This window comes from Oxyura jamaicensis, chromosome 1 (genome assembly GCF_011077185.1).
Source record: "Oxyura jamaicensis isolate SHBP4307 breed ruddy duck chromosome 1, BPBGC_Ojam_1.0, whole genome shotgun sequence".
NCBI lineage: Eukaryota > Metazoa > Chordata > Aves > Anseriformes > Anatidae > Oxyura > Oxyura jamaicensis.
The window spans coordinates 68,694,227-68,719,735 of NC_048893.1; the positions used below are offsets into that span (position 1 = coordinate 68,694,227).

Here is a 25,509-nt window from a genome sequence, read left to right on the forward strand (position 1 = left end):
CCTTCTCCCCAGATAAACTCAGGAAAACATAATTCTCCTGACTACTTAAAGTCAGTATACTTGAAATATTTGTGTTAAGAGAGACAGGCAACACTCAGCAGAGACTGAAATGTAACATAAAAGCATACAGATGGGGCATAACAGAGATCATACTTTAAGAAAATTCTCCAAGTCTTCAGTCTATGCCTCTTCTTTCATCCACCAGTTGCACAGTTAGCATCTCCTCAGATTCCTTCAGAATTAAAGAAAGAGGCACTGAAATATGTGCCTAATTCAAAGCTGGTTCTTTTTTTATTAACATCAAAAGGCTTTGGATCAGGCCCTAATAGAAAAAAAAAAAAAAAAAAAAAAAGTCTCTCCACAAGACTATTGTGCGTTTGTATTAGATATACAATAGGTCTTCTGTGATTCCTCTCCTTGACGCACCTATCATCATACATATGTTAGGAGATAACATGCCATTAAAGAGTCATAAATGTCAGTCAGAAAGTCATACTGAAGCCAAAGGTAGTTTTTTTTTGGCTTGCCAAGTAGCAGTTCTGATAAGGGATCACCTGCCCAAGAATAGTGCATTCCTATCTCACCACTAACATTTTCTTCCAAATACACAGATGCCTTGCCACAAATTATTGTGGTTGAAAGGGTTTGAGTTGCAGAGGAGAGAGGGGAAGAGGGAAAAGGGAGTTGTTATTTTAAAACCATTTAAAATTTCTTCTGCCTGCTTCTACATTTGAAAACTGCTTATGCCTGGAGGTTAGAGAATGGCTATTCCTAAGCATCTGTTTTCTGACTTCATCTCCACCCCGCCACCCAAAATCATGTTTTTATGGGCTTCAGAGCAGTTATGAATTGCTAATTTACAACTGCAAAATACACGTTTCAGATGACATAGCTCTGGTCTTCACAGTAATTCAAGGCCCTACCTGAAAAAGCGTAAAATTTCCCTTAGAACTAACTAAAAAGGAAATACAATGTGATACCAGACATATATAGTATACCCCGTAGAAAAAGAAAACTGTAATAAAAATATCTAAAGAGGAAAGCAGAGTATTTCTAACATCAACTCCCAAATAGTTGTTCAGTAACATATTTTTTTTTTTTTTAATGTGAGTGAATAATGTAAATCTTTGACCTAGGCTAAGTTCCATAGGAGAACAGATAAAATCACGTATGTTTTAAACCTTGCATAGCTGAAGTTGTCTTGAAGAAGAAAATAAAAGACTCTACTACCCTTACACTACTTAAATGCCTTATACTGTGAGTACTTGCCAAGTAATGCACTATAGAACCCTGTGTCACAGGATGAGCAATAAAAGCTAACCAGAAAGTTTATAGGTTAAGTCATTTTGAATATGTGAGAACTTAAAGTTAGGAAGATTCTTGGAAATAGGATTTTAGGTTTAATCAAAACCTACATAGCAGTTATGTGTAAGATTCCCATGAACTCCTGACAGTAGTGGTGTTTTTATCACTTGTACTTGTGTACAGAAATCTTGAACAAGAAGAGGTGGAAATAACTCCAAAAGAAACAGACAGCATACAGGAGGTTGATAGTTGCATCAGAAATTTTATGTCAGCAGTGATTTGTGGACTGACAGCATCTTCTCACAAAGTTGAGTATTACTATAAAGAAGCACCAGATTTAACGTTTGCCCTAGAAAAGGATTCACTCAGGTACCAGGGTAAAATCTTCATAGGCAAAAACTGGTAAGGCAGAGTATATTATTTGAATTTCTGAAAATTATTTTAAAAGGGTATCTTATCGTAAGGCACACCCTTAGAAACATCTGGAAAATATCAGACAGTGGAAAATCAACAACAGATCAAATAATCATAAATTCCAACCAAAAAAACTGAGTGAGTGAAGGAGGATTTGGAGAGCTTGCATTCACTGTTGAATCTTAAATAATGGTACATGTACCATCACATAGAAAATATCTGTGCTCAGATGCTGATCAGGATCTTTCTCTCCTACTAAAGTATATTTGATTAGATGATGTGCAACACATTGTATAACTGGATACTCTAAAACTGGACAGAGTCTAATCTGCCTTCCACTAGAAAATTACAGTAATTGTAGTGGTCCTTCTATAAAAGAATAGATAGCTTGTATTTCAGAAGCTAAGCATGGCTCACCCTTCTAACTGCAATAAAGGAACTGAAACTAACATTAGAAAACAGTGATATTTGTAGGACATAATATGTTATTGGCAATGTGAATACTCTTTAGAAAAAAATAAAAATCCGTGTACCATATATAATCAGGACAGCAGTTTTAAAGGTGTGAATGCCTGATCCCCATTAGTTCACAAAATCAAGACTCCTTTTCCAAATTCTACCCTCCTTTTGGCGGAGGAAAAAAAACAAACAACATGTACATTACACTAAAACAGACTTTAAGTTAATTCAATAGAAAACATACTCTGAGAATTGCAGCATTAATAATTGTAGAGGAAGATGTTTAAACTTTATCCATCTTACAGGTTTTGCTCTGGTTCCTAAGACTTACTGTGGGTATGGGGAGCCACCCTTTGGTCATTATCGTAAACGCAAAATCAATACAACATACCATGGATGCTGAGAGTTTCTACCCTCTGAGGACTTTAGGTAACTGCTTTTAAGTTCACTGGTAACACTGAAAGATACCCCAGGGACTGTCTCTGGTTTAGCGTCATTTACAGTATATACCTTACCTTACAGGGATGATTAATGTCTACTCATGCAGATCTTTGAGCATGTTATGTTCTAAATGTTGTCATCGTACTCAGTACCTCCCATTCTCTCTCACATAACTGATACAGGTCAATTTCCACAAATGCTGAATCTGTAGCATCATTTCTCACTAAAATGGGTATTAAGGGAAAGAAAACGTTTGTAGTTTGGTAGAGTTCTCTTCCAAGAGCCCAGAACTGAATATATGAAAAGATTCTCCCCAAATTACAAATAACAGTTTCATCATGGTGACTGATAGACACAGACCAGTGTGAAAAACAAGCTAACAAATAAAAAGGCCAACAAACTGCTAGCATATGATTTCATCAAAAACAGCCTGGAAACTGATGTGGAAGGACAAAGTCCTCAAACAATGTAAAACAGATATTAAGGCAAAGAAAGGTCAGCTGACAGGGCAGAAAGGGAAATCTATGGAAACTGGCCAGAGATATTAAACTTAAGCCCCACACAACTCTTATTTCACATTGAAAACCACAAACCATTCCTGGAAATGAAGAAACCATTATACTCTGTCTTAGGCTTGATGTTAGCAACATTTTAAACATGTCTCTACTTTGTGAGAAGGAACTGAAATTCCCAGAGTTTTCCATTTACTCTTCCCCCGGGACTTTAGAGGCTGTTGATCTTTCTTTCAGCGTGGGATCATCCTCTACCATAGTCAGCTTTTACTGGTGGACTCAGTCCATGAGACTCCAAAGATGAAAAGTGTATTTGTAAGCACTGGATAACCCAGACATGGCAGGAAAGCAGTAGTTCTGGATTTGGATACAGACTTGAGAACACCAAGACTAGGAAACTTAGACAAACCATAAGCTAGGAGGTGACAGAAACAAAAGAAAGAAATAGCTAGCCATCAGTTCAAAATGAAAGTAATTAGCATGGAACCAAAATGAGATTACTAGCTCCTTTCTATCCTGTCACCTTCCATCAAGCAGTTTTAATAACCAAATCTCCAGTTACAAGGAGAACATGCGCACTTCTTCACACATTCAAGAGATCTCACAAACACTACTACACCAAACAAACCATTTGTTTCTCCACAACCAACATTCATACTCACGTGTTATACTGGGGAGCAAAGATGCAAGAAGGTGATCTCTCCAAGGCCACATGATAAGTTAGAAGCAACATCAGGATAACACTAATAAATTTCCAGGTGATCAGATCATAGGGCCCCTTGCTCTAAACTTGTATCATTGTTGTTCAAAGAAAGGTCATTTGCCCTAAAGTTAGGACCCTTTTCCCCACCATGAAAGTAAATACAGTAAAGTTAATCACTGAAGAACATTTCCACTGGCTAAAAAGCAGCTTTTTAATTACCCACTGTTAGTGACTCTCAGCAAGTTCTCCTTGGCCTGAAGGGCAGAGGTTGCTCAACAGTGCCTTATGTGGAATATTAAAGTGATGGAAAGAAAATGAAAAAGGTGAAGGACAGTTTGACAGTTTTGTTATGCTTTTTTTTTTTCCCTCCTAATTAATAGGAACACCCAATTGCATACCTCTCTGTAATGAATTTTATTAAATAAACAAAAACAAAAAAGTATATTTCAGTTTGTAGTCATACAGTCCAATTAGTGTGGTGCCACTAAATTCAACACCAGTTTTGATTTGTGACTGTAGTACTGTTAGATGTCAGCACTAATGAATTTGCAACACAGATTCACACAAGGGTCTGGTAACATTTACAATCTGAGACATTTTCTCTTTTCTGTTTGAGCAGGTTCTCCAGGCTGCACTGTGGTCACTTGATAACCAGAAGCTGAAACCAGTACGTACTTATCAAGCATAGAAGGGCCTCTCATGAAAAAGAATAATCATATCAAAAACACTGTATCACTACTTTTGAAATGATGCCTGCACTACAAAACGGATGTGTTTGAAAGGACTTCATTAGATATACCACTCTGCAAATCTGGGAATGTCAGTTCTTCAAATTACTTTGCCAGGGAAGAGAATGCTGCAACTCAAATGTGATTTGTTCCACCACTATTAATCGGAGTTGACTGAAGGATGATTGTAGGGTAGTGAATGTGGAAATGAAGGAAAGCAAGTAAATTAATGTGGCTGAGATAACTTTTGTTCTGGTTTTCACCAGACAATGGAATACTGTCTACATTTATTCTAAAATACTTTTGAAATTTAAGGTTAAAAAAATATCACTTCAGAAACTTATGAAAGTCATCTCATTTCTTCATTACAGAAGAGCCATTGTTTGGTCTGATACCACTGTCATTACATATCACCTGCTCAGTACAGCAGGTTTTCAAAGGAATGAACACATAGACAAGGGCTTAATTCATGAAATTCATGCATACAGCTGAATGATAGACACTAGTTTGGGCTTAAGTGTAACATACTCAGCTAGGCTGCAGAATTCCTACCCAAGAGGTTAATCTTGGATATCCAAAGTACCTTGCTTAATGTCTACCTATATCATAAAAAGGTTCAAACCCAAACACTCTCTTCTAGACCAAAGTTTCCTGGGATTTTCTATTTGGTTTTCTATCCATGATCAGAAGCACTGGAAGTATGCACCTAAGAACTGAATGTCAGAGAGGTATTTGGCAAGGCACTTCAAGTCTGATAGCTCTTTTAGCACCAATTTCATTCAAGACCACAGAGAAGAAAGGGGTTAAAAGAGCCTTTAGGGAACCATTGCAGCCTTTTCCTCCTCTGTATAAAAAGCCACTTATCTTCAAAAGATGATTCAGATTCCTGAATTAAAAAAAAAAAAAAAAAAAAAAAAGACATCTCCAAATATCAGGAATGTGTTCAGGTGAATTAAATCTCGTCTTCTCATTTCAAGAAATAGCTGATGCAGAACCAAACAACATCCCTACAATATGCTCAACACATACCCTACTTGGTTATATATTTCCTAGAGGCAGCAGCTGTGAAACCTTTCCATGATGACCAAGACCTTCTCCTTTTCCTGTTGGAAGAGCACACATTCCACACTTGGACAGGTGCCTTCAGAAGGCCCCTGCGAACCTGCCAGCTACAAAAAGGGGCCCACCATGGTTATAAGTATCTCAGGCAATACACAGAAACTGGGGAATGCAAAGGAATATTCATGGTGACTATCTCATTACATTCTTTAGAGAAACTAACAACTTCGGGTGGCAAACAAGGTAATCTCTATCAGGTTCCTGGTACCTCAAGAAAGAGCCAACATTCATGCGCACCTGTTAGAGCTGCTGTTGGTAGGAAGTCATTTACACAAATGAACCCTTCCATACCAAGCGATTCAGTCTCCCCTTTTGTCCTGGATGACTTTTATTAAGCAGAGTGGGTCTGGTGCAGAATCACGACAGTAAGTGCTCACTTACGTTTTCCGTAACTTGTTGCCAACATCTCCCTCTTTGTTTCTCTAATTTGACCTTTAAAACACAGTAATGCAGAATACAACTTAAAACCTTTTGGAAGATGAGCAAACTTCTCAATATGAACTTGCAGCCTTTTTACCTCTATTATAATAGCTGTCATAAATACTGCCAACTGCCACTATAGGAGCATCTAGTATCCAACCAGAAACCTTCAGCCTTTGGGCAATTCTTCCCAGTCCCTCACAAAGCATTTTATTACAAATAACTCAGGGGAGTATGTGTATCTTGGTGATACTCAATTGGTTACAATAGCATCCTTGATAATCTCACTTGTGACTGCAGAAGACATAATGAGAGAGTTAGCAATTTTAAACACTGTGTATTTGACAGAACACAATTTGAGCAAAAATAGTATTTTAAAAGAAATTGTACCCTTTGCTATTTTTCTTAAGCTTCTTATTTACTTTATTGAATTATTTCCACTTTTATCGTGTATATACTTTATCTTTTATGTTGTCTATAAAGATGGGGAATAAAACTAGACTGATCAGTTTTGTCTTTGGAGTTCCTTCAATGCCTTCATTGGTTACCAACACAATAATTTTATGTTAAAGTTGCAAACAATATTTGGTGAAATTAAAATCCAAAATAATATTAAAAAAAAAAAAACTGAAATCTTAAAACTGTTTCTGGAAGCATCCTCTTAATACTGGATTCTTTTTTTTTTTTTTTAAGAATTGAATCAGTATTTATGTCTATGTTATGCAACCACATTACATTCTGAAACTGGAATTACTTAAAGGGAGCAATATTTCTTCCAAGAGTGATTAACGAGCTGAAGAGAAAAACCTGATGCTGTTACACTTCTCGCACATCAGGCAAATACATAGAACAGATCAGCATGTTTTGTCCAAAGGCTGGAAAGCGTCTTAGTGATTCCCAACTGTCCGTAAATATATTATACTTCAGAAAAACACGGTGCTCCAAGCTTGTAGATAAGGTAATATCCCTGCTCAATATATAAACTCCATCGTTGTGGAGAGTGCAAGTCAAGTTAAGACCTGATTTTGATGTGTTCTCTTTGAGGTAGAGCCATTCTTTGGTAGCAATGTTGTAAGACTGCACAGTTAACGCATCCTCACTTTGACTGGATTTTTGGTTTGGCCCAAGTTCATGAATACAACCCCCTACCAGATATATTGTTTCTTCAACAGACAGCATCTGTTGTTTGCGAACATGGACATCACAAAGTTCAAAGCTGGTCCAGGAATCAGAAGTGGGACAGTACTGCAAAATGTTCATATTCCTATCTGAAACAGAGGAGAGAGATTTACAAATCAATAAATAAGAAGATACTCATGGAGGAGGAACTCCATAGTCTGTATCAGCCATTATTACACAGTGAAAAAGTGTAGCAGACCAGGGAAGAAATATTGATTACTGAGAACTGTGAGTCTTTGCTGCAGTGATGAAGTCTGAACATTCTCTTCTATTGCAGAAGGAGAAGTTAAGCTGCTTCTGGCACATTAAACAATGCGAACAGTCTGGGAACGCAGATTTAACCAGCATAATCCCTAACTGTTACCTTATGCTTTTAATTTTGCCTCTGATTGATATGAAACATTTTTTTCTGAAAAGGGAAATGGAGCAATTTTCTGCTTTCCACTGGTGATCACAGATGAATCAAATTAGCAAGAACATAGTATGCTTCATTAATGGCTGTCAAGTGATAATTTATCATCCATTTCACTCCACAAATCTAAGTTTTATGAAGTAAAATTCATAAAGCTAATTACATTTCATCAAGTGGCATGGATGACCTAAGGGCACATATTCAGTACATCATAAAGAGAGAAATACATGGTCAAACTCATTTAAAAACCAGGAACAACATGCTCCTGCATTAGACAGAAACATTGAGAAAAAAGCTGAAGCCCTATCTATGCTTCAGTTACAACTCAGTGGATGCATGTGTTTGCAATACTGTTATTCTGTGAAATTGTTACACTATCTCTCTGATTTACAGTGCAGTGGAGACCCTGGCTATGTCCCATACCAAGGCTTCACTAAATTAACAAAGAATGCACATGAGTCATTAGCTAATAAATTAAGTTTCAGCCTCTGGAGACCTGAGCTTAAATCCAAACTCAAGTGACAAGTGGTAACAGACTTGCAGACTCCAGCTTGGTCTTTCAATAAAATCTGTTCCATATTACAAGTCTATTCTGCATGATGATCTCCAGATGAGCTTTCAAGCGGAACAGCAGATGGTGACATACTAACAAGTTATGTAAGAGCACACAGGTATAAATAGCCATAAATATAACTTGATTGTCATGAAAGAAGTGCATGAGCAGCATGGCTCAGGAGGTGCTGCTATAGCATTTGCTTTCACTGTGATGACTTCCCATTATTGCTTATTACTTTATATTACATTCTTAAACATCTAATCCACATTAAATTAAGAGAAAAAAAAAAAAAAAAAGGAAAGATATCATGGCACTGCTGATCAACTTTGTCTACAAACAGTGAATCATTCCCTGACTCACTTGGAGGGAAAAAACCTTAAAATCTCCCTACAACATTTCTAGCAATTAAGTTTGTGTCTTTCCATAGCAGTAACCTTCTAAGGAAAAAATGGAATGCCATGGTTTGAGGGGGAGCACATGAAAGTCTATTGGGATGTAGTCCTCATTTACATAGCATGGAGCCAGGGTCTTTTCTATACACAGAAACAAAAACAACAACAACAAAAAACATACAAAATAAATATAGTACCTGACATGGAATTGCTATTAGGATTAGATTTACAAGTGATAACTGAAAGAAGGTTCTTTAATCATCAAGGTTCATTATATTTCACAATGCAAAATTTCAGATCCTACCATCTTTTGGAAAGCGCAGTCTCAGAAGAAAGCTCTATACAGAGAAAAGAAAATAATCCACAAAAACTACCAAAACAGTTTTACTGAGGTGTACACAGAAATAGGAAAAATATTTTTAGAAGTTCACTGATGCATGATTTTATTTACCAAACGTAGTAAAAGAGCAAATAAAACTCAGTGTCTTTCAGATCGTGGTGCCTTTTAACCCTCCAACATCTGCATAACTTGGAAGGTGAATCACCAGTGTAATTTCAGGAACTCTGGTTTTTCAGTCATCAGACAGCTGTCCTAAGCCAAGATGTCACAGACAAACTGATTCTAGGTCCTTGTTCTGATAAGGACCTTTATTTATAACAAGTACAGGCATTTGTTGTCCTGAACATTCTTGGACTTAAACATAAGCCTCAATTTAGGGCGCTGATCCTGACAACATACACTTTATTAATGAATTTTAAGGGAGTGGGGACTGCATCAGCAACATGCCAAGCTTCCTACCCATGACACCAGGAACAGGCAGCCTAAAGAGAAGAACAGCATAAGCAACAGAGAAGGAATTTGCAAAGCTCATGGGAAGTAAGATAAAAAGCTGGCACTCCTTTAATCTTGTAGCACTATTAACCAAACCAGAGATTTTTCTTCTTACCTCTCCTCTCTCGATAAAAATAACAAATAGAATAAAGTAAAATAATGGTAATTACAAGTCTCTCCCATTACTCCGTTTCAGCCTCTTTTTCTCTCCTCTCATCTTGTCCCAAAGGTTGTTTCTCCTTAGGTCTGACTTCCCAGAGCAGTAAGTTTTGTGTGCCTGACACCCTTCAGTCGTAGTCTATCTGAACGTGCTGGGCATCAGGGACCACAAAGCACCCCAGCAGGTCCATTAGTGAGGAAGTCCAAGGGACCAGGACTGCAGAGCATATCACAGCATGGCCTCCATATAGACACAGGCACTCCAATATCTTTTGTTTATTGTCAGTCCAGTCCTGAGTCAGAATGGACTGGACAAAATGGCTTTGAAGGTTATCATTACCACAACGACCATGAGAAGTGGAAATGTGTCTTTTACAAACTTTAAAATGCTTCAGAGCTAAACTCAGACACTAGAAGGGACAGCTTGTTTTGATGTCAGTTTAGCTTTGTTTGCAGTACACTCTGTAAAAGCTAAGCTATGAATGATCTCTTTTCTAATTTTATTCTCCACTTGGAAAATAATTTCAACCTAGTGTGGTTAACTGAAGCAGGCAAAGGCCTAGAGATGGGAACTTTAATTTAGGAAGTTGTGATCAATATTAAACATTTGACATCCAAGGGAAAAAAAAAAAAAATCTAAGAATCTAAAAATCGACTTCTGGATCTCCAAAAAAAACAGTATTCCATCAAACAAATGGCACTATGTGCTTAAGGAATAAACAAAAGGAAGCTCTTTTGTGAGGATTGCTTTTCCACTGAATAAAAACAATAATAATTGTCAGGAGAGAATACAGTTTTTTATCCTTCCCTCTCTATCGTCCCCTCAGAAAACAAGTACAGAAAAAAAGTTCCTGCTTAAGCTTTGATTAGTTATGCAATTATTTTGATTATTTATATAATTATTTCAGCACTGAAAAGCTTACCTATAGCTTGTATTTGTCTGTGAAATGCTACAGTGGAATGACTGTGACATACATGAAAAATACAAATGTTGGCAAAACTTTTCTTAATATTTTTCCTTCTGACACTGTAATGTGTGTGCCTAAAAGTAAACAAAAGTGTACCTGTTGAGATCTTTCTCTCTACTGTATAACCAAAATCTAAGAGGAGAAAGGTTATGCTGGATACTAAAGTACCCACCAGTCCATTTCATCAGAAGAACAGAGGCCCAGATCCCCATACCACTTCGTTGGATGGGAAAAAACAGACAGATATATAGTTTTAAAGTCCATATGTTTGACAAGCATAATTACAAATCCTAGACATAGGCTCTGAAAAAAACCCACAACCCCATACCAACATGACAGAGATACTTTTTTGTTTCATTTTATCAGTAGTTTTGTTACATCAGTTCAAACAAAAATCCTGAAAAAGAAAATGATATATGACTGAGGAGCAATCAGGTTAAAAAAAACAAACAAACAAAAAAAAAAACTTTCTACCTCGTGTAGTGTATCCTCCGATAACATAGATCTTGCCCTTGCACTCGCAAGCTGAGAATTCTGCAAGAGGGTTTGGCATGGATGCTACAAAGTTCCACCAGTCATTTTCTGGGTTATAACACTCCACATTGGAAAGGGACTGACCACCAATGGCATAGAGCTTTCCATTTACAGCCAAAAGCTTAAAATTGGACCTGAAAGACAAAGAATGCAGCACTGAAATAGGTTAAATAAATGTACAGCAAAATATAGGAAAGTTCTTCCTATCGAAGCTCCAACACACCCATCATTACTTTCAACTTGTACCATCAATTCACGTATTATAGAATCTGAACTCTTCTGTGCTTGTCCAAAATTCTGAAATTACACTTAATTACTCAGGACAGTAATCAGTGACATTCCAAGCATTAATGATGTTGATGTTAAGATTGATGAATATTTTATTTTGGATTTCAGTGTATCACAGTTTGAGTAGTAAATGTTTTGTTAACTAACGTATTCAGTAGATGTTTCATTTTTACTAGGTTTTAATAAGCTACCTTTAGTGGAGGAAAACATGTATACACTCAGTCAAGGATATTATTTTAGTTAAAATTACATGAATTTCAAACAAGACTTGATGAATGACTAGGAATGCATATTCACCTTAGTCTGTTATACAGTCTCTTTAATAACCCTAATAAATAGAAATTTAAAGAATTTCTTTAAATAGAATATTTTAAGAATATTTTATATATTTTAAGAATATTTAAGAATATTTTATATATTTTAAGAATATTTAAGAATATTTTATATATTTTAAGAATAGAATATTTTAAGAATATTCTTTAAATAGAATTTAAAGAATAGAAATTTAAACACATTGAACCACATTTTGCAAAAAGAGGGAAAAGAATCCTGTACCTTATTTAGCATTAGTTTAAACCACTAAACATACCTTCTATTCCTCTGAAGCAAGATGCATATGTAAATTAACATTCCATCCTCAGTTGCACAAAATATACTGCACTCTATAGGCAATTATCTGTTCTTTTATTTATTATTCTATTCAATTATGTTGTTGTATTTCACAATGGGAAACTTTCAAATTACTGAAGTGCAAGAAGCCTCACATCGTAAACTTTTAAGATAATACAGGCAGAGGCAATTCAGAGACAAATGGCCTACGGATACTAGAGGTACAAGCGTGTAGGAAGAACTAGAAAGGCTTGAAGTTGAAGGGCTTGCATGCTCATCTATTCCTTTTAGCTATGAAAGATGGTCTAATAAGAGATCAGCATTTCCTGTTTAGGAAACAGTCCTCCTTACAAGTCAATGTCTTTGCCTAGCAAAGTTATTACTTCTGTACTGCTCATTTTGAGCTAAATCCATGAAATTTTACCATGCAGTATCCTGATTAATTAAACGTATGAAGATCATTGGTGTGCACTAGGTCAGCATAAAAACCAAGCAGGGAACTGCACTGTGTCAATAAAACTGAAGTAGTGCTTTAGCCTTGCATTGGCCTGCTGAGCAGTAAAATGAATTTCACTTTGCATTAATCCAAGATTTAAAACTTACCGCTAAGTAGTTTTGCAGGGTTTTGTCTGGACAAAATGAACCTTGCCTAGCAGCAGTCTGCCCTGCAATTTCTTTTTATTAAATATATTTGGAAAAATAATTTGTTTCCAGATGGAATCATTTTGTTCTTGTCATCCTGATACAGCTTTGGAAACTAAAATGCTCCTTTGAAGGAATTAATTGCTTTTTATTCCTTTTTTTTTTTTTTTTTTTTTGCTGACATTTACGATTAGGTCACTTTGTTCATCTCCTCTGTACAGCAGTTATGTTTTCCATCTTAGAGAATCCAGAATAACATGGCAATCAGTAGTGGGTATGAAATGAGGATAATTACTCGCAAAACATTATAATTTTCAAAGCAAGGTACCTGTTCTAAGTTATGGTGGAGGGAAAAAAAAAAAGGACACAAATTAGCAGATAGACAAAAAAAAGTGTAAATTCATTTTCCAAACAAACTTTTAAAATAAAAACTATGCTAGAAAGTTTGTAACTCTGTGTCTATGATGTAGTACATAAACGTACAGGATTTTGGCTTACAAAATGAGCTCATAAACACATAGGTAAGTCTTTCATTATTTTAAGATCTCCCAGCCATATAAACTACACAAACATGTTGCGTTAGAACATGAAGGAATTCAGGTTTCCTAATTCATGCTTGCTTGTCTAGTTATCCAATTATAACTACTATTTATCTGAATCAAGTTCATTTATACAGGTTTTGTTTGATTGCCTTTGCATCTCTGAATTGCTTCTGGCAGAAGTGGGAAAACTACCTGGTGAAAGACACATAGCACAAATTTCAACTTCAGTTATTCCAGAAGGCCACGTACTTGTGTGTCAGTTGGTCGAATCATTAGCTACTTCCAACACCTGTTAAAAGGGATGATATTTGGTGCAAGTATCTCAGATTTATGGAACACATTAACTACATAATTCATTTTACTCGAATGTAGCCACAAGTGCCCATTAGCACAGTTTATTTGAACAATGGCTCAATATGTTATGAATAACAACTTCTGCCATTCACCTTTCCATGCCAGTAACAGCAGGTGTTTTTATGGAGAGTGAACATTAGGAAATATTTAGTGTATTTTTACACTCTTCTAATGTGTTGGAGCAGCTGGAAACAAGAAAAGCAAACGCAGAGCAACTAGCCAGCTCTCCACAACTAACTGTTCTATGGACTACAGCTTGGAAGCAACTGAGCTTAACAGTCTGCTAAATTCAACTATGATATAACTCCACTCACTTAATGTGAGTTGTCTAAACTTGGAGATCTGAAATACTCTCCAAATGCTGGACTGATGTGAACCCTTTTTGGTGGGACAAGACCACATATGGGCTACATCTTCTGAAGTCCTTCATTTCCTCTGAAATGAACCCCAGGAACACAAGCAAGTGCAAGCTGTGCAGTTTTACAATAGTTCAATTTACAACATTTTTCATTAAAAGGCAAGTGTAAAGCACTATGTGAAGTAAGGAAGGAAGAATGTCTAAAATGCAAAGGAAGTAAGGGTCAGAGTACATAGCTTTCTGAATACAAAACAACATGCAAGAACTTCTGAAAAGCGTAGCTAGTTCTCAATTGCATTAACAGCCATATAACATATCCATAAGAGACCACTATTAAACTGGCTATGAAGAGGACAACAAGCATTTCCTTGTTCACTGACTCTGCTCATTTAGTATACAAAAACAAATTAGTTTAGATATTAGAGAGGATTTTCTGATCAGGGAAGTAGGTAAGCATGGAAACAAGTTACCTGGGAGGAAGAAGGTGGAAATTTGCATTGCTGTAGGGCTTAACACATTACACATGTATTTGCAAGGTAAGCTTTGTCCTCTATAGGACAGGAGTGTTGGACTAACTAGCCTGTGTTTTCTACCTGCCAAATGATTTTTTTTTTATTCTTAAAAGTTTTCACAAATCAGATAGACAACTTATTAACTCTAGAGTTAAAGTATTTGCAACAAAGATCAAGAATCATGAAAGTACATTTACAAAAGCATTTTCAAGGCATTTCACATTTCTTGCATGAACCACTCTTCCTCCATCCCTTATATGAGTCTTCAGAGCACACTGCATCTAACCATTAGCTTTGGAAGCATGGGTGATACATTTGTGATAAATGTGACATGGGTATTTCTAACTTACAAATCTTCAAAAAGTCTATTTTTCCCCACACAGAGGAATTTTGAGTAGGAAAAAAAATTATTAAAAAAAAAAAAAAAAAAAAAAAAGGAAAGAGAAGGTCTTCTAAACCACTACCATTCCCCAGGAACATCTCCTCTTGTATTTTTGTAAGAATCCTCAGAGTGGCAGCAGTTCAGGCACAGATTGCTCACAAAAACGTTGTTCCACATGCATACATATAATCTCAGCCAGGGGCTTACAAAGGTCTTCCAAGCCTGGAAGATTTACCTGCCATGACTGTGCTGAAGGAAAATAAAAATGGAATATACAGCAGTAACTGGCACAAGCAGGAGAAATCCTATATTATTTTTAAACAGTAAACTTCAACTGTCAGTAACAATTTAAATAAAAGCATGGAAATGTATTCAAATACATGACTTGAACAGTCCTCAGACCTCCTTGGTACCTTCCTATCCCCAAAGACCACAAGTGGTCTTAGGCAACCTTTACATGAAGTTTCTTCATCAAAGAAGTCCAGGTAGTTGTCTGAAGACACTATTCCAAGTACAGCAACACCTCTAGAATGAAAAAAAAAAAAGAAAAAAAAAAGAGAGAAGTCTAGAAACTGTGATCTGTTATGGACTACTTGTGACTGGTTCCAGATTTAGCTTCAGACAATGAGAAATTCCAGGCACAGACACAGGCTTCCTACATGAGCCTGAGCAACTTATCTACCTATTCCCTATTCCCTGCATAAGCAGGGAATAATAGTTTCTCAAATTTACGTGTTACCTATCGTGAACAAATCTGAAATGACAGTAATAAGATCTCTTTGCCTAGAAAGAAAGACAATAGCTGTAATGTAAGCCAGAGTAACTAGCAAGTATTCAGTGCCCATCTGATGGCTTTCACCTTCTGCTTAGAGGTAAATTGGGAATACTTCATCTATACATGTGTATAGAATGCCAACATCCTGGGCTTTGATATAATAATAATGCAAACAATCAAATATAAAAATATCATGGGATTTACAATTTTTTTTTGAGTGCAGAAGATTTATTAAGTCAACAGAATTATTTCCATAATTCCTCATCCTCCTCTTCAGACCAACACATGAATCTAGTCATATAGGCCAAATCTAGAGAGTGTTAAAGTGTTGTCTGAAGTCAAAACAACTTCAATGGGAACTAGAACTGTCCCTCAAGGTATGTAAAAAATGCATTAATGAGATGTAATTATATCAGCTGACATCAACTCATTCGGCAGACAGTCACACGATCCTATTCCCTAAGCAGCACTCTGGGCAACTGCCCTGCTTATTTTACTACAGTACAACAAACTAAAAACACAATACCAAGCAAACTGCAGTACGTTTCATCCACATAGCAGAAAGGCATCAGTACTGTTGCAGTCAAATATGGACGCTCAGTCTAAGAATTCCCCTGCTCTTAGCTCCTATGGCACAGGCCATCCCTTCTGTGCTCTGGCCACAAAATGTTAAACTGGTCAACCCAGCATCAGACAGATGAAATGTTATGTCAGATATAAAATAAATAAGTAAACCAATCAATCAAACCTTCAGAGTTGAGATTCCATGAAGATGTTAAAGCGAACAAAGTGTTTTGTGAAGGTGTCAGAGTTTCCATGAGAAATTTTTCCCGTTTTGTTTTTCAAAGAGCCTCATATTCACTTGCTGCTACCTTCTAGACTAGAGGCAAACATAATTCTGGTCCTTTTTAACCTGCAATCACTATGGTGAAATATAAGACTAGAGACTATTCCAAAAATAGTCATTTGCATACCACTTTTCTGCCATTACTTGCCAACGTGAAATCCCATGCTATGTAATATCTTGCATAAGTCCATCTTTGATGGACTTAAAGATTAAGTTGGTATGGCAACAGAGATAAAAATAATATAAGGAGAAAATATCAACTTGTTTATTTCAGATAACCTAGGGGGAAAAAAAAAAAAAGGCAAAGCAAAGTGAGGGGGTAAAAAGGGGCAGTTTTGAGATTGAACAGCTCTAAGGTAAAAAAAAAAAAAAAAAAAGCCCCATGAAAAAGAGCCTCTCCCCCTCCCCCCCCTTTCACCACGCTGAAGAATCATTGCACATAACATCTACCTTGGTATAGACATCACATGAAACCATGTCAAAATCTTTTAATTTGATCAATGCAGGACTTCTATGTTTAAGCACACTTCTATGGAAAACACTGTGTGGGCTGACACAGGGCCTTTTCGACTGAGGCCGCTATACCCTTGACCTTGCTCATGCAGACAAGACCACAGAAGGCAGGTCTACCGAAACAGCTCAGTTCTCAAAGATGCCTTAGAAAGGACTGCTGATAGGGTCAGGCTCAAGAAATATGCACGTAAAAAGAGGCATTTATGATGTTTAAAAGCTGAACATTCATATTACAGTAGGTAATTTTTACAATGTCTTTCCAATTAGCTAGAAATGCCCTATGTTTCCAGTGAATTCCAATGACTGATTATGGAGGGCAAAATTTCAGTGAAATTCTCACAATGATACAGGAAGTAAAAAAAAGGTGAAGTAGGAAATTAGTCATTTTAGGTCAAATCCTGTTTTGAGGCATTTTAGCATGTAAGCTCAAGTGGAGTACAGACTACAGATTTACTGCACCAATACAAAGCATTTATGCCAATGGCTGGGGTCTCTGGACGCTACTTGAATTTGCTGGATGGAGAATTTCTATTCTACAGCAAGCTCTGGCCTCCCTATTTGTTTCAGTTTTAATATAGACAGAGGAGACAAAAATTTTAACATTTTTTCTAAAATGGAAACAATAAAAAAAAATATCTTGGATAAACAGAAATATTTTGTTTCAATGAAGTAAAAGGTTTCATTTTGATAACTCTGCAACATGATTAAGGTAGAGCAGCCATAACCATGGCCAGGGAGATGGACTCTTCTTGAGTACCGCTCAAAGCGCCCACTGTTATCCTTTCAAACACACAAATGTTTCTGAATACTAACTTATACACAAATGTCAAACAATTCAAAAAAAAAAAAAATGAAGAAAAAGCAAAATGGTCAAGATGCTGAATGTTCACTGGATTAAAATTTTCTCATGAAGTGAGAAGTTTCTGAAAATCTTCCTGCCATTTTTCTGGTACATATTTCACTGAAAGGCAGGCCTACCCAATATTTGGATAGTTATAAAAGTAAAAACCAACGAAAAACTGCTCCAACTTGAACATTTCATCCATCTCTAGCTCTGATAGACTGTACACCCCACAAGAAGCAGGAATGCTTCTCATAACATAGAGTATTGGAGCTAAAATATATCTCAAAGTGATTTTTTTTTCTCTTAGTCAATTAAAGGAGAATTTCTACTTCCAGCAAAGTCAGCTGTTTGAAGAGACTGGCTTCACAGCCCTCCTAGAATACTACAATTTAAAGGAAAAGTGGGAGCCCACCACCATTTTATACAAGATGAATGATCACACATTGTGGCAGGTCGCAGCATAGTCCTCTGCTGATGCCTGTCGCACATTCTCCTGCAGCTGAGGCCTTTATCACCAGCATTTACTCATAGTCCCATCCTCCTCATCCATCCCTTGCTACAGCAGCTCCCTGTGCAATGCACAGGAGCCACCAGGCAGGAGAGCAACTGCACGGTTGTTCTGCGACGGGGAGACACTACCAGTACAGACAAGGTTTGCCAGGCCTTTTGGTGGCCCGCTGCCAAACTATTGCCAAGCCCTTTGGTCCTTCCCATCACACGATGCATGGGACAGGGGTGATTCACAGCACAAAGACAGGTCTGAATCACTTCTTGCAACCTGAGTCCAGTCAACACAACATTATTCAACAAGCTCCATTTTGACAATAGACATGGACACACATGCATATCAGGGAGCAGGGGTTACCTCTTCTGGTTCATTGAGGCCAGCTGACTCCATTCATTTAGGCAAGGGTTGTAACAGTGGGCAGCTGAAATTTCCTGGCTGGTGGTGATCCTGTAGCCCCCAACAATGAAGAGGTAGTTGTCCAGCATAGCTGACCCGTAGCCTCGGACATTCACCAGATCTGGAGGCAGGTTGTTGGCCAGGGGCTGCCACCTCTCTGCCTCCTCATCATACCGCAGCATAGACCAGGGGGCTTCCGCCTGAGGGTGACAGCCTGGAGGCAGGCCCAGAGAGGAGGCACCCATGAAGTCCCCAATGGCCACAAGGGTGGCGGTGCCCCTCATCCGCCTCTCCTTCAGGTGCTGCTGAAGAGCATGGGGCAGGTGGAGGTGTGGCCGGGCATCAGGCCTCCGCAGAACCTGATGGTAATGGGCAGCCATGAAGTCTAGACAGGTGTCATGTAAGTCCTGGAGGCCATAGACCTGAGCCAGGCGGTGCAGCTCCAAGCAGTTGCCCACCCTCACCTGGGAGAGGAGCAGGCGGAGCAAGGGGGTGACCTGCAGGTAGGAAGCAGCCTCCACCAGCTCCTCCAGCAAGGGGGGCTCATCATCACCCCCCTCCTCCTGCTCCAGCCTGGCCAGACAGGAGGTGTTGATGAAGTCCAGCACCAACTCAAGCCCCAGGGCACTCAGCCCCCCGCGCAGCAGCTGCTCCTCCTGGCCCTGCCCTGCCTCCCTCATACCCGAGCGGTAGAGGGCTCGAAAATAGTCACTTTGCTCAATCAGCTTCCTCTTGCACACCGGGTAGCACTTATCCCCCAGCCGGATCTGCACCACCTCCTCCCCCGCGCCATCCCCTTCCCCCTCCTCTTCCCGCTGCCGCTCCGCCAGGGACATCGCGCTCCCCCTCCCCTGACCAAGCTCCGGCCCGGCCGCTGCCGGTGCGGGCTGCTGCTGTTCCGCCTCCTCTTCCTCCTCCTCTTCCCCCTCCTCCTCCGCCCCGTGCCAGCTGGGTGGAGCCGGGCCGAACCGAACCGAGCCGGGCCGGCAGAGGCAGGGAGGAGGCGCAGCTCCGTCTTCGCAAAGACAGAAGGGGAAAAAAAAAAAAAAAAAAAAAAAAGAGAGAGAGAGAGAGGGATAAAAAAAGGTCCTAAAAAGGCGATGTCGGAGTGGTCGTGCCTCCGCCTTCCCTCTCGCAGTGCCCGAATTGGGCCGGCAGCGCTGGGGCTCCGGCCCCGCCATAAACGCAGCGGGGCGGCCCCCAGGGGCTCGGCTCCCCTCTAGGGCAGTGTGTGGTCTGCGGCACGGCTCCGACCGACCCCGGGGCGCTCCTCGTCACAGACACAACGGCAAGGAGCGTCCCGCACGGCTGGCACAGCGCTAGGATGTAGGGGACAACTATGTCCCGTAATCCTGCTGGGACCTTCCCGACTCCTCCTGCACAAGCACTCGGTGTCTCAGCTCCTCATTCGGCTTGTAGAGATACCATATAGCCTTTTCTGCTAGTCTATCCTTTCTATTTAAACTAAGGTTCCGGAAAGTGTAATAAATGCTAATTACATGTCACGTAGCAGGGCTCTGTTTTATTTGACACGAGCAAGGAAAAAATAAATTAGTAACTTAGCATCTAGCTGCATGGATAATGTGGCTGTTCTGCTGTTTGCCCCAATACTTTTCTGAAGAATAATAATTCATTTCACATAATGAAAGTGATTTTTTTTTTGAACTTATGAAACAGCTGAGGGAGTCTGCCATCCTATGTATTCTTATATGATGATGCTTAACATAAAAGACAGGGTACAACAAAAGGACTTTAACAATCTACATTTATTTATTTATTTATTACTTTTATAAAGACTTACATCATCCCATGCTTTGCTAGATTATAGAAAATCTTTCCCTTTAACAGTAAGGTGACTCATCTCTAGCTATTGCAGATAGCTTAGCCTTCAGACAACTCCCTGCTTCCTCTGCTCAGAAGGGATCATTTCCCACGCTTAATAAAACTCTTCAGAGTAGCAGTTTGTTCTGGGGACAAGGGGTATTTGGTGGTGTTTCTGGTGTTTCTTTTTTTTTTTTCCCCCCCCCCCCCCCTTTTTTTTTTCATTTGTTTTAATAAAAGGTGTTGTTTGCTTTTTGGCATTTCCTCTGTGAAATGATCCTCTGTTAGTTTTGTTGAACTTCAGCTTTTTAATTCTTCTCTATACAAATGACATCAATGTCAACCTCAGAGTTGAACAGTCACTCTCAGAAAATGTGTTCTTTTCTACCAGCTTCTATAAAAATGTTTGTTGAGGTGGGGCAGATTTCTCTGCATTTCTGTTTTTCATCTTTCTTCAGAGCATCTTGCTTTTGAATCCTGTTTTCTGTTTTGAAATCCTTTCAAATAGGATTTCAACCATTTTCAAAGAGCTTTCTTCAGCAGCTTCAGTCCCTAGCTAGGTCACTATCACCTCTCATTTTTTCTTTCCTACTAATGACTTTCACTGTCTGCTTGTTTTGTGTTCCTCTTTCATTCCCATTCAATGTTTCACTTATTTTCATATTACACTTTCCTGTATTCTGGTCTTGGTGAAGCACTACATTATTTGGCTATCCAAGCTTCTTACATCTAGCTGAAACCTGAGGCTGAGCACTGGCCTTTTTTTATCTGCCTCAGGTTCAGCCTGAAAAGATGTCACACACAACAAGCAAGGGTCCTACCACATCTGTAGGACTCTAACCCATATGTTCTGTTTGCACTTTAATTCCTACAGCCAGACATTTCAAGTAACTGTAATAATTTATACTCCAGAAGTAAACAGAGAACTCATGATTGTCATGGCCATTAAGCTCCACTGCTGGAATACAGTACAATTGCCAACACAGTGTGGTATGATTGCCATCTTTAGACATCTGGTTTGGAAGCTCATGTTGTTCTGGTAAGTTAGCTCCTAATTAGTGAGTGATTTTTTCCGTGTAGTCAGTTATGATGAGTTCTGTTCCCTCAAAGTGTTGACACCACAGCCTGGATAGTTAGAATATTTCTGCTGCTGCCTTAGTGCCTTCCTGTGGCCTATGTGCCTGCACCTGCCACACCATCAAGGATTTCAAATCCACCTTCCTCACATTTCATGAGGTTTTTAATAGACTACTAAAAAACATTTTTCCCAACAGCAAAATTTTGAGAGTACTGACTTGTATAGCTCTCATCAGGAGCTGTCATAAGCACAAGGGGTCAGCAGTACTCTTTTTTGGATGGTCACTTTTGCAGAAAGCCTAAATCTGTTTCTTCATCCAATCGTTTTTACTAGACTGATTGTCAGCTATCTGTACTTTATCCAGGCTTAGGACTGGACAACTGTGTTAAGTCAGAGCATGCTGACAGGGCAGATCCATTGTTCTTTTACTATACTAATCAGTCTGTATGCTGTGCTTATGTTGTACTTACACTGCAAAAACACCAAGGCAAGAACTACCTTTTTGTTCCATATTTGTACAGATAATTTCATCTGTCTCCCAGTCCACAGCTGTACTGTAATATGGCCTGTTCTCCCACGTGCCTGGTGACAGGACGAGGGGGAATGGGCTAAAGTTGCGCCAGGGGAGTTTTAGGTCAGATGTTAGGAAGAGCTTCTTTACTGAAAGGGTTGTGAGGCATTGGAACAGGCTGCCCAGGGAGGTGCTGGAGTCACCATCCCTGGAGGTCTTCAAAAGACGTTTAGATGTAGAGCTTAGGGATATGGTTTAGTGGGGACTGTTAGTGTTAGGTTAGAGGTTGGACTCGATGATCTTGAGGTCTCTTCCAACCTAGAAATTCTGTGATTCTGTGATTCTGTGATATGCTAAGATACATATACATTATTATACTGGAATCAAAGAAAAGGTCTTGCGGTTTCACCAGCAGACATCTGAGTTGATCTTACAAGAGTAAGCAATGTATTTTCCACAGTTGAAAATGGAAATATCTAGCGCTAGAGCTACAATATCAAAATCTGTAGGCAAGAGCCATAAAAAAAAACTTGCATGATCTTTGAAACAAATATGAAGAAACATCTGTAACTCATTAAGAACATGCAGAAGAACGGAAGAACGCAATAACAAGTTTGCATCATGGCAGGTATTAAACAAGCATGTGTTAAAAGAACATACCCTGAAGAACAAGACATTTACTCAGAGAGGAAGACAAAGGTAATGCTTTCAGCTTTTCAGCACCTAGGTTCTGGATTTGACTTCTAGAGTGAAATCTTCAAGCCTGTTTTAGATATATTTCAGGTGTCTCTCTACAATGAAATGATTCTCATGTGCCAGCAAATGGACCACAGCAGCACCGGAAAATGTCAGTAAAGGCTCTCTTGCTCTGGAGTTGAGACGGTCATTTCTACTTGGGTTAACCTTCTTCACAGGCTTTTTCTTGTGTTTAGTACCTAAACTGTTCTCCTGTATATAATGCCTAAATTATTTCCAAGGCTGAAAAATGATCACACTTTTATTTTAGAAAACTTGGAAATGCAGCAGTCACATTATAATAGACCATTCAACCATGATAAGGTAAACCTAAGCTTCTGCCCTTTTCTTTGCCTGGGTATACATTTCTGTAGCCCTCTGACTTTTCTAGCATAGCAGAAGTAAGGAAACAGAGAGAAAGTCAGGAGGAGTTACTGCTGGAGAGGACAAAGAGGAGGAGAGAGGGGAGAGGAGAGGAGTACTCTTTCTGTTGTGCATGGCACCTTGGTTATGCTTCCTGACTGGCATTGCACAGAGCATGTAGGCAAGGAACAGCTAAAAGACTGATTCAAAGCTGTTCTGTGTGCTAAGGCTGAAGCCTGCTTAAACTTTATAATCGCCTCAACTATATAACATTGTTTTAACTTACTTCGGAGACTATGGCCACTGCTTTTTTCCTCAGTGAACAACTCGATGGCTTTGTGTGGCAAGCTGGCTGGGTCTCCAGTTGGATTCCCTGTACAGTCACAAGACACAGCAAAGTGAGTAACAGAAGTACCAGTGACTGTGAATCAGAATGACAAATACTTTTCTTGGCAGGAAACCTGGTTTACATACACACAAAATACAGCCTGAATTTCTTTGTGAGTCTAATCCAATATCACACAAAAAAAAATATGCAGCAGCAGAGAACCAAACACTTAAGCACCAGTAGAGTGCCTAAGGGAACAATGCAGTGGTTTTGTATTTGTTTTAGGCAAACCTTCTCTTGATTCAACACAGAGACACTGGATAATACATGGGCATCAGTAAGAAACATCAATCTGACTGTTCTAACGACCGGACCACATAGAGAGCAAAAAATAAAGGAATTTTTTAATTCCTTTCAGTTGTATTAGACTAAACTGCAAACTGAAATGGAATCGAGATATTTAAAATACACATGCTACTTAATATAAAGTGCCACATTCTTCCCTCTGAGATGCCAGGGAATTGTACTGTTCTGGCAGGGGACTGTGTATTGGGTAATAGTGGAATTACTCAAGAGACGAATTAGTCTTTTGGAAATGATTCTCTAGCTGCTGCCATTGTTTAGTATTTTCCTTATCACAGGATACAAAGTAAGCATCTGTGGAACATAGGAAATATTCTGCAGCATTTCAGCATTAAAAATATCAGTGTTCTAAAGGATCTTGGCATTTCTAAGAGCAACTGACTGGAGCATAATTTTATTTCAACTGAAATCTCTATCATTTGTGAAGGATGAGCTGCTAAACAAAGGCTTTTTTTTTTTTTTTTTTTTAAGATTCATAGCCAAACAAAGCACTTCTTAATACCATTAACAGTGCTATTCAAAAATAAATAAATAAGTAAACTACTCCTATTTTTAATAGCACTTATTCCGACTTTATTCCCTATTATTTTCTGATTATTTTTTCTGCTCTGGTTGCACAATGTAATATTTACTGCTTGCAACACAAGTATTTTGTAATACTACTAAAAAAATACTTGAAGTGGTATTTTTGGAATTTATTAACAAATACTTAACTTATCCCTGATTTAGTCAAATTTAATGAGTGATTAATACTCAAGTGTATCCCACATGGAAGTACCCCACATGGAAGTTTTTCACTGAGTATCCAGCTGTATAAAATTCATCACAATATTGAAACTCTATCTCTTTTGCCTAGTCTTAAGTTCTGTCATAAATCAACATTCATACATTAAAGTGTTTGCTAAACATTGTCTCCTGTTGTCATAAACCCCATCTCAAGTTTATATGTATGTTAGTAGATTTATATTTGTATAATCTAATCTAAGCCTTCTGTTACTCTTTGCTTGAATACAAAGACTCCAGCTTTCATATATAAGTTTTACCAGAGTTAGTCTGAGGCCAAACTGTGAGAGAATCTTAGGGCCTGCTAGCATCTTTGAAACAATAGTTTGAAAGTGTTTTTTCATAATGTCTCAGAAACAGAAACTGTAAAGTTTTACCTCTTTTCACCATGTAGCAATGGGTCCACTGGTCTGGAACAAGAATTTTTGATCCAACTGTCCCAAGACACGGAGAAATTCAGATTTATTAAAAACTCAATTTATTGTTCCAAACCAAAATATGACCACTAACAGCTGAATTTAAGAAAACAGTTCTCTCTTTCTCAATAAATAAATAAATAAATAAAATTTAAACAGTGCAATAATGTTTTGATTTCAAGGAAATATTAAAGGAGAAAGTGAACAAGTGAACACTATTTCAATAATAGAAAGATTTGCTTTGATATGTGTCAAAGTACTTATATTTCATTATTTCATGATGTACTATTTTAGTATTTTACAACTTTTATACTGTAATAGAGTCACAGTGACATACTCTGACATAATCAAAACATTTAGGATTAGGTAAAATTTTGAGAGACTGCTTATCACTGCTGTAGTAACATA

The 25,509-nt window shown here is 38.4% G+C and overlaps 1 protein-coding gene across 1 annotated transcript; it reads right to left on the reverse strand.

Annotated features, from left to right (window-relative positions):
• Nucleotides 1–6,498: 6,498 nt before the first annotated feature.
• On the reverse strand, nt 6,499–19,623 carry KLHL42 (kelch like family member 42). Its single transcript, XM_035348185.1, has 3 exons — nt 18,665–19,623; nt 11,074–11,267; nt 6,499–7,369 (listed from the first exon to the last, which is right to left on the reverse strand). Exons 1-3 carry the CDS (start codon nt 19,537–19,539, stop codon nt 6,918–6,920), a joined length of 1,521 nt encoding a protein of 506 aa, XP_035204076.1. The 5' UTR covers nt 19,540–19,623; the 3' UTR covers nt 6,499–6,917.
• Between the last annotated feature and the right edge of the window lie 5,886 nt (nt 19,624–25,509).

Excerpts from the sequence above, each read along its gene's own strand:
- KLHL42 (XM_035348185.1), bottom strand. The coding sequence starts at position 19,539 with ATGTCCCTGGCGGAGCGGCAGCGGGAAGAGGAGGGGGAAGGGGATGGC. Across the intron at positions 11,268-18,664 it reads GCCTCAATGAACCAGAAGAG|GTCCAATTTTAAGCTTTTGG; the intron begins GTAACCCCTGCT and ends TTTGTCTTTCAG. Across the intron at positions 7,370-11,073 it reads CGGAGGATACACTACACGAG|ATAGGAATATGAACATTTTG; the intron begins GTAGAAAGTTTT and ends CCTCTGTTTCAG.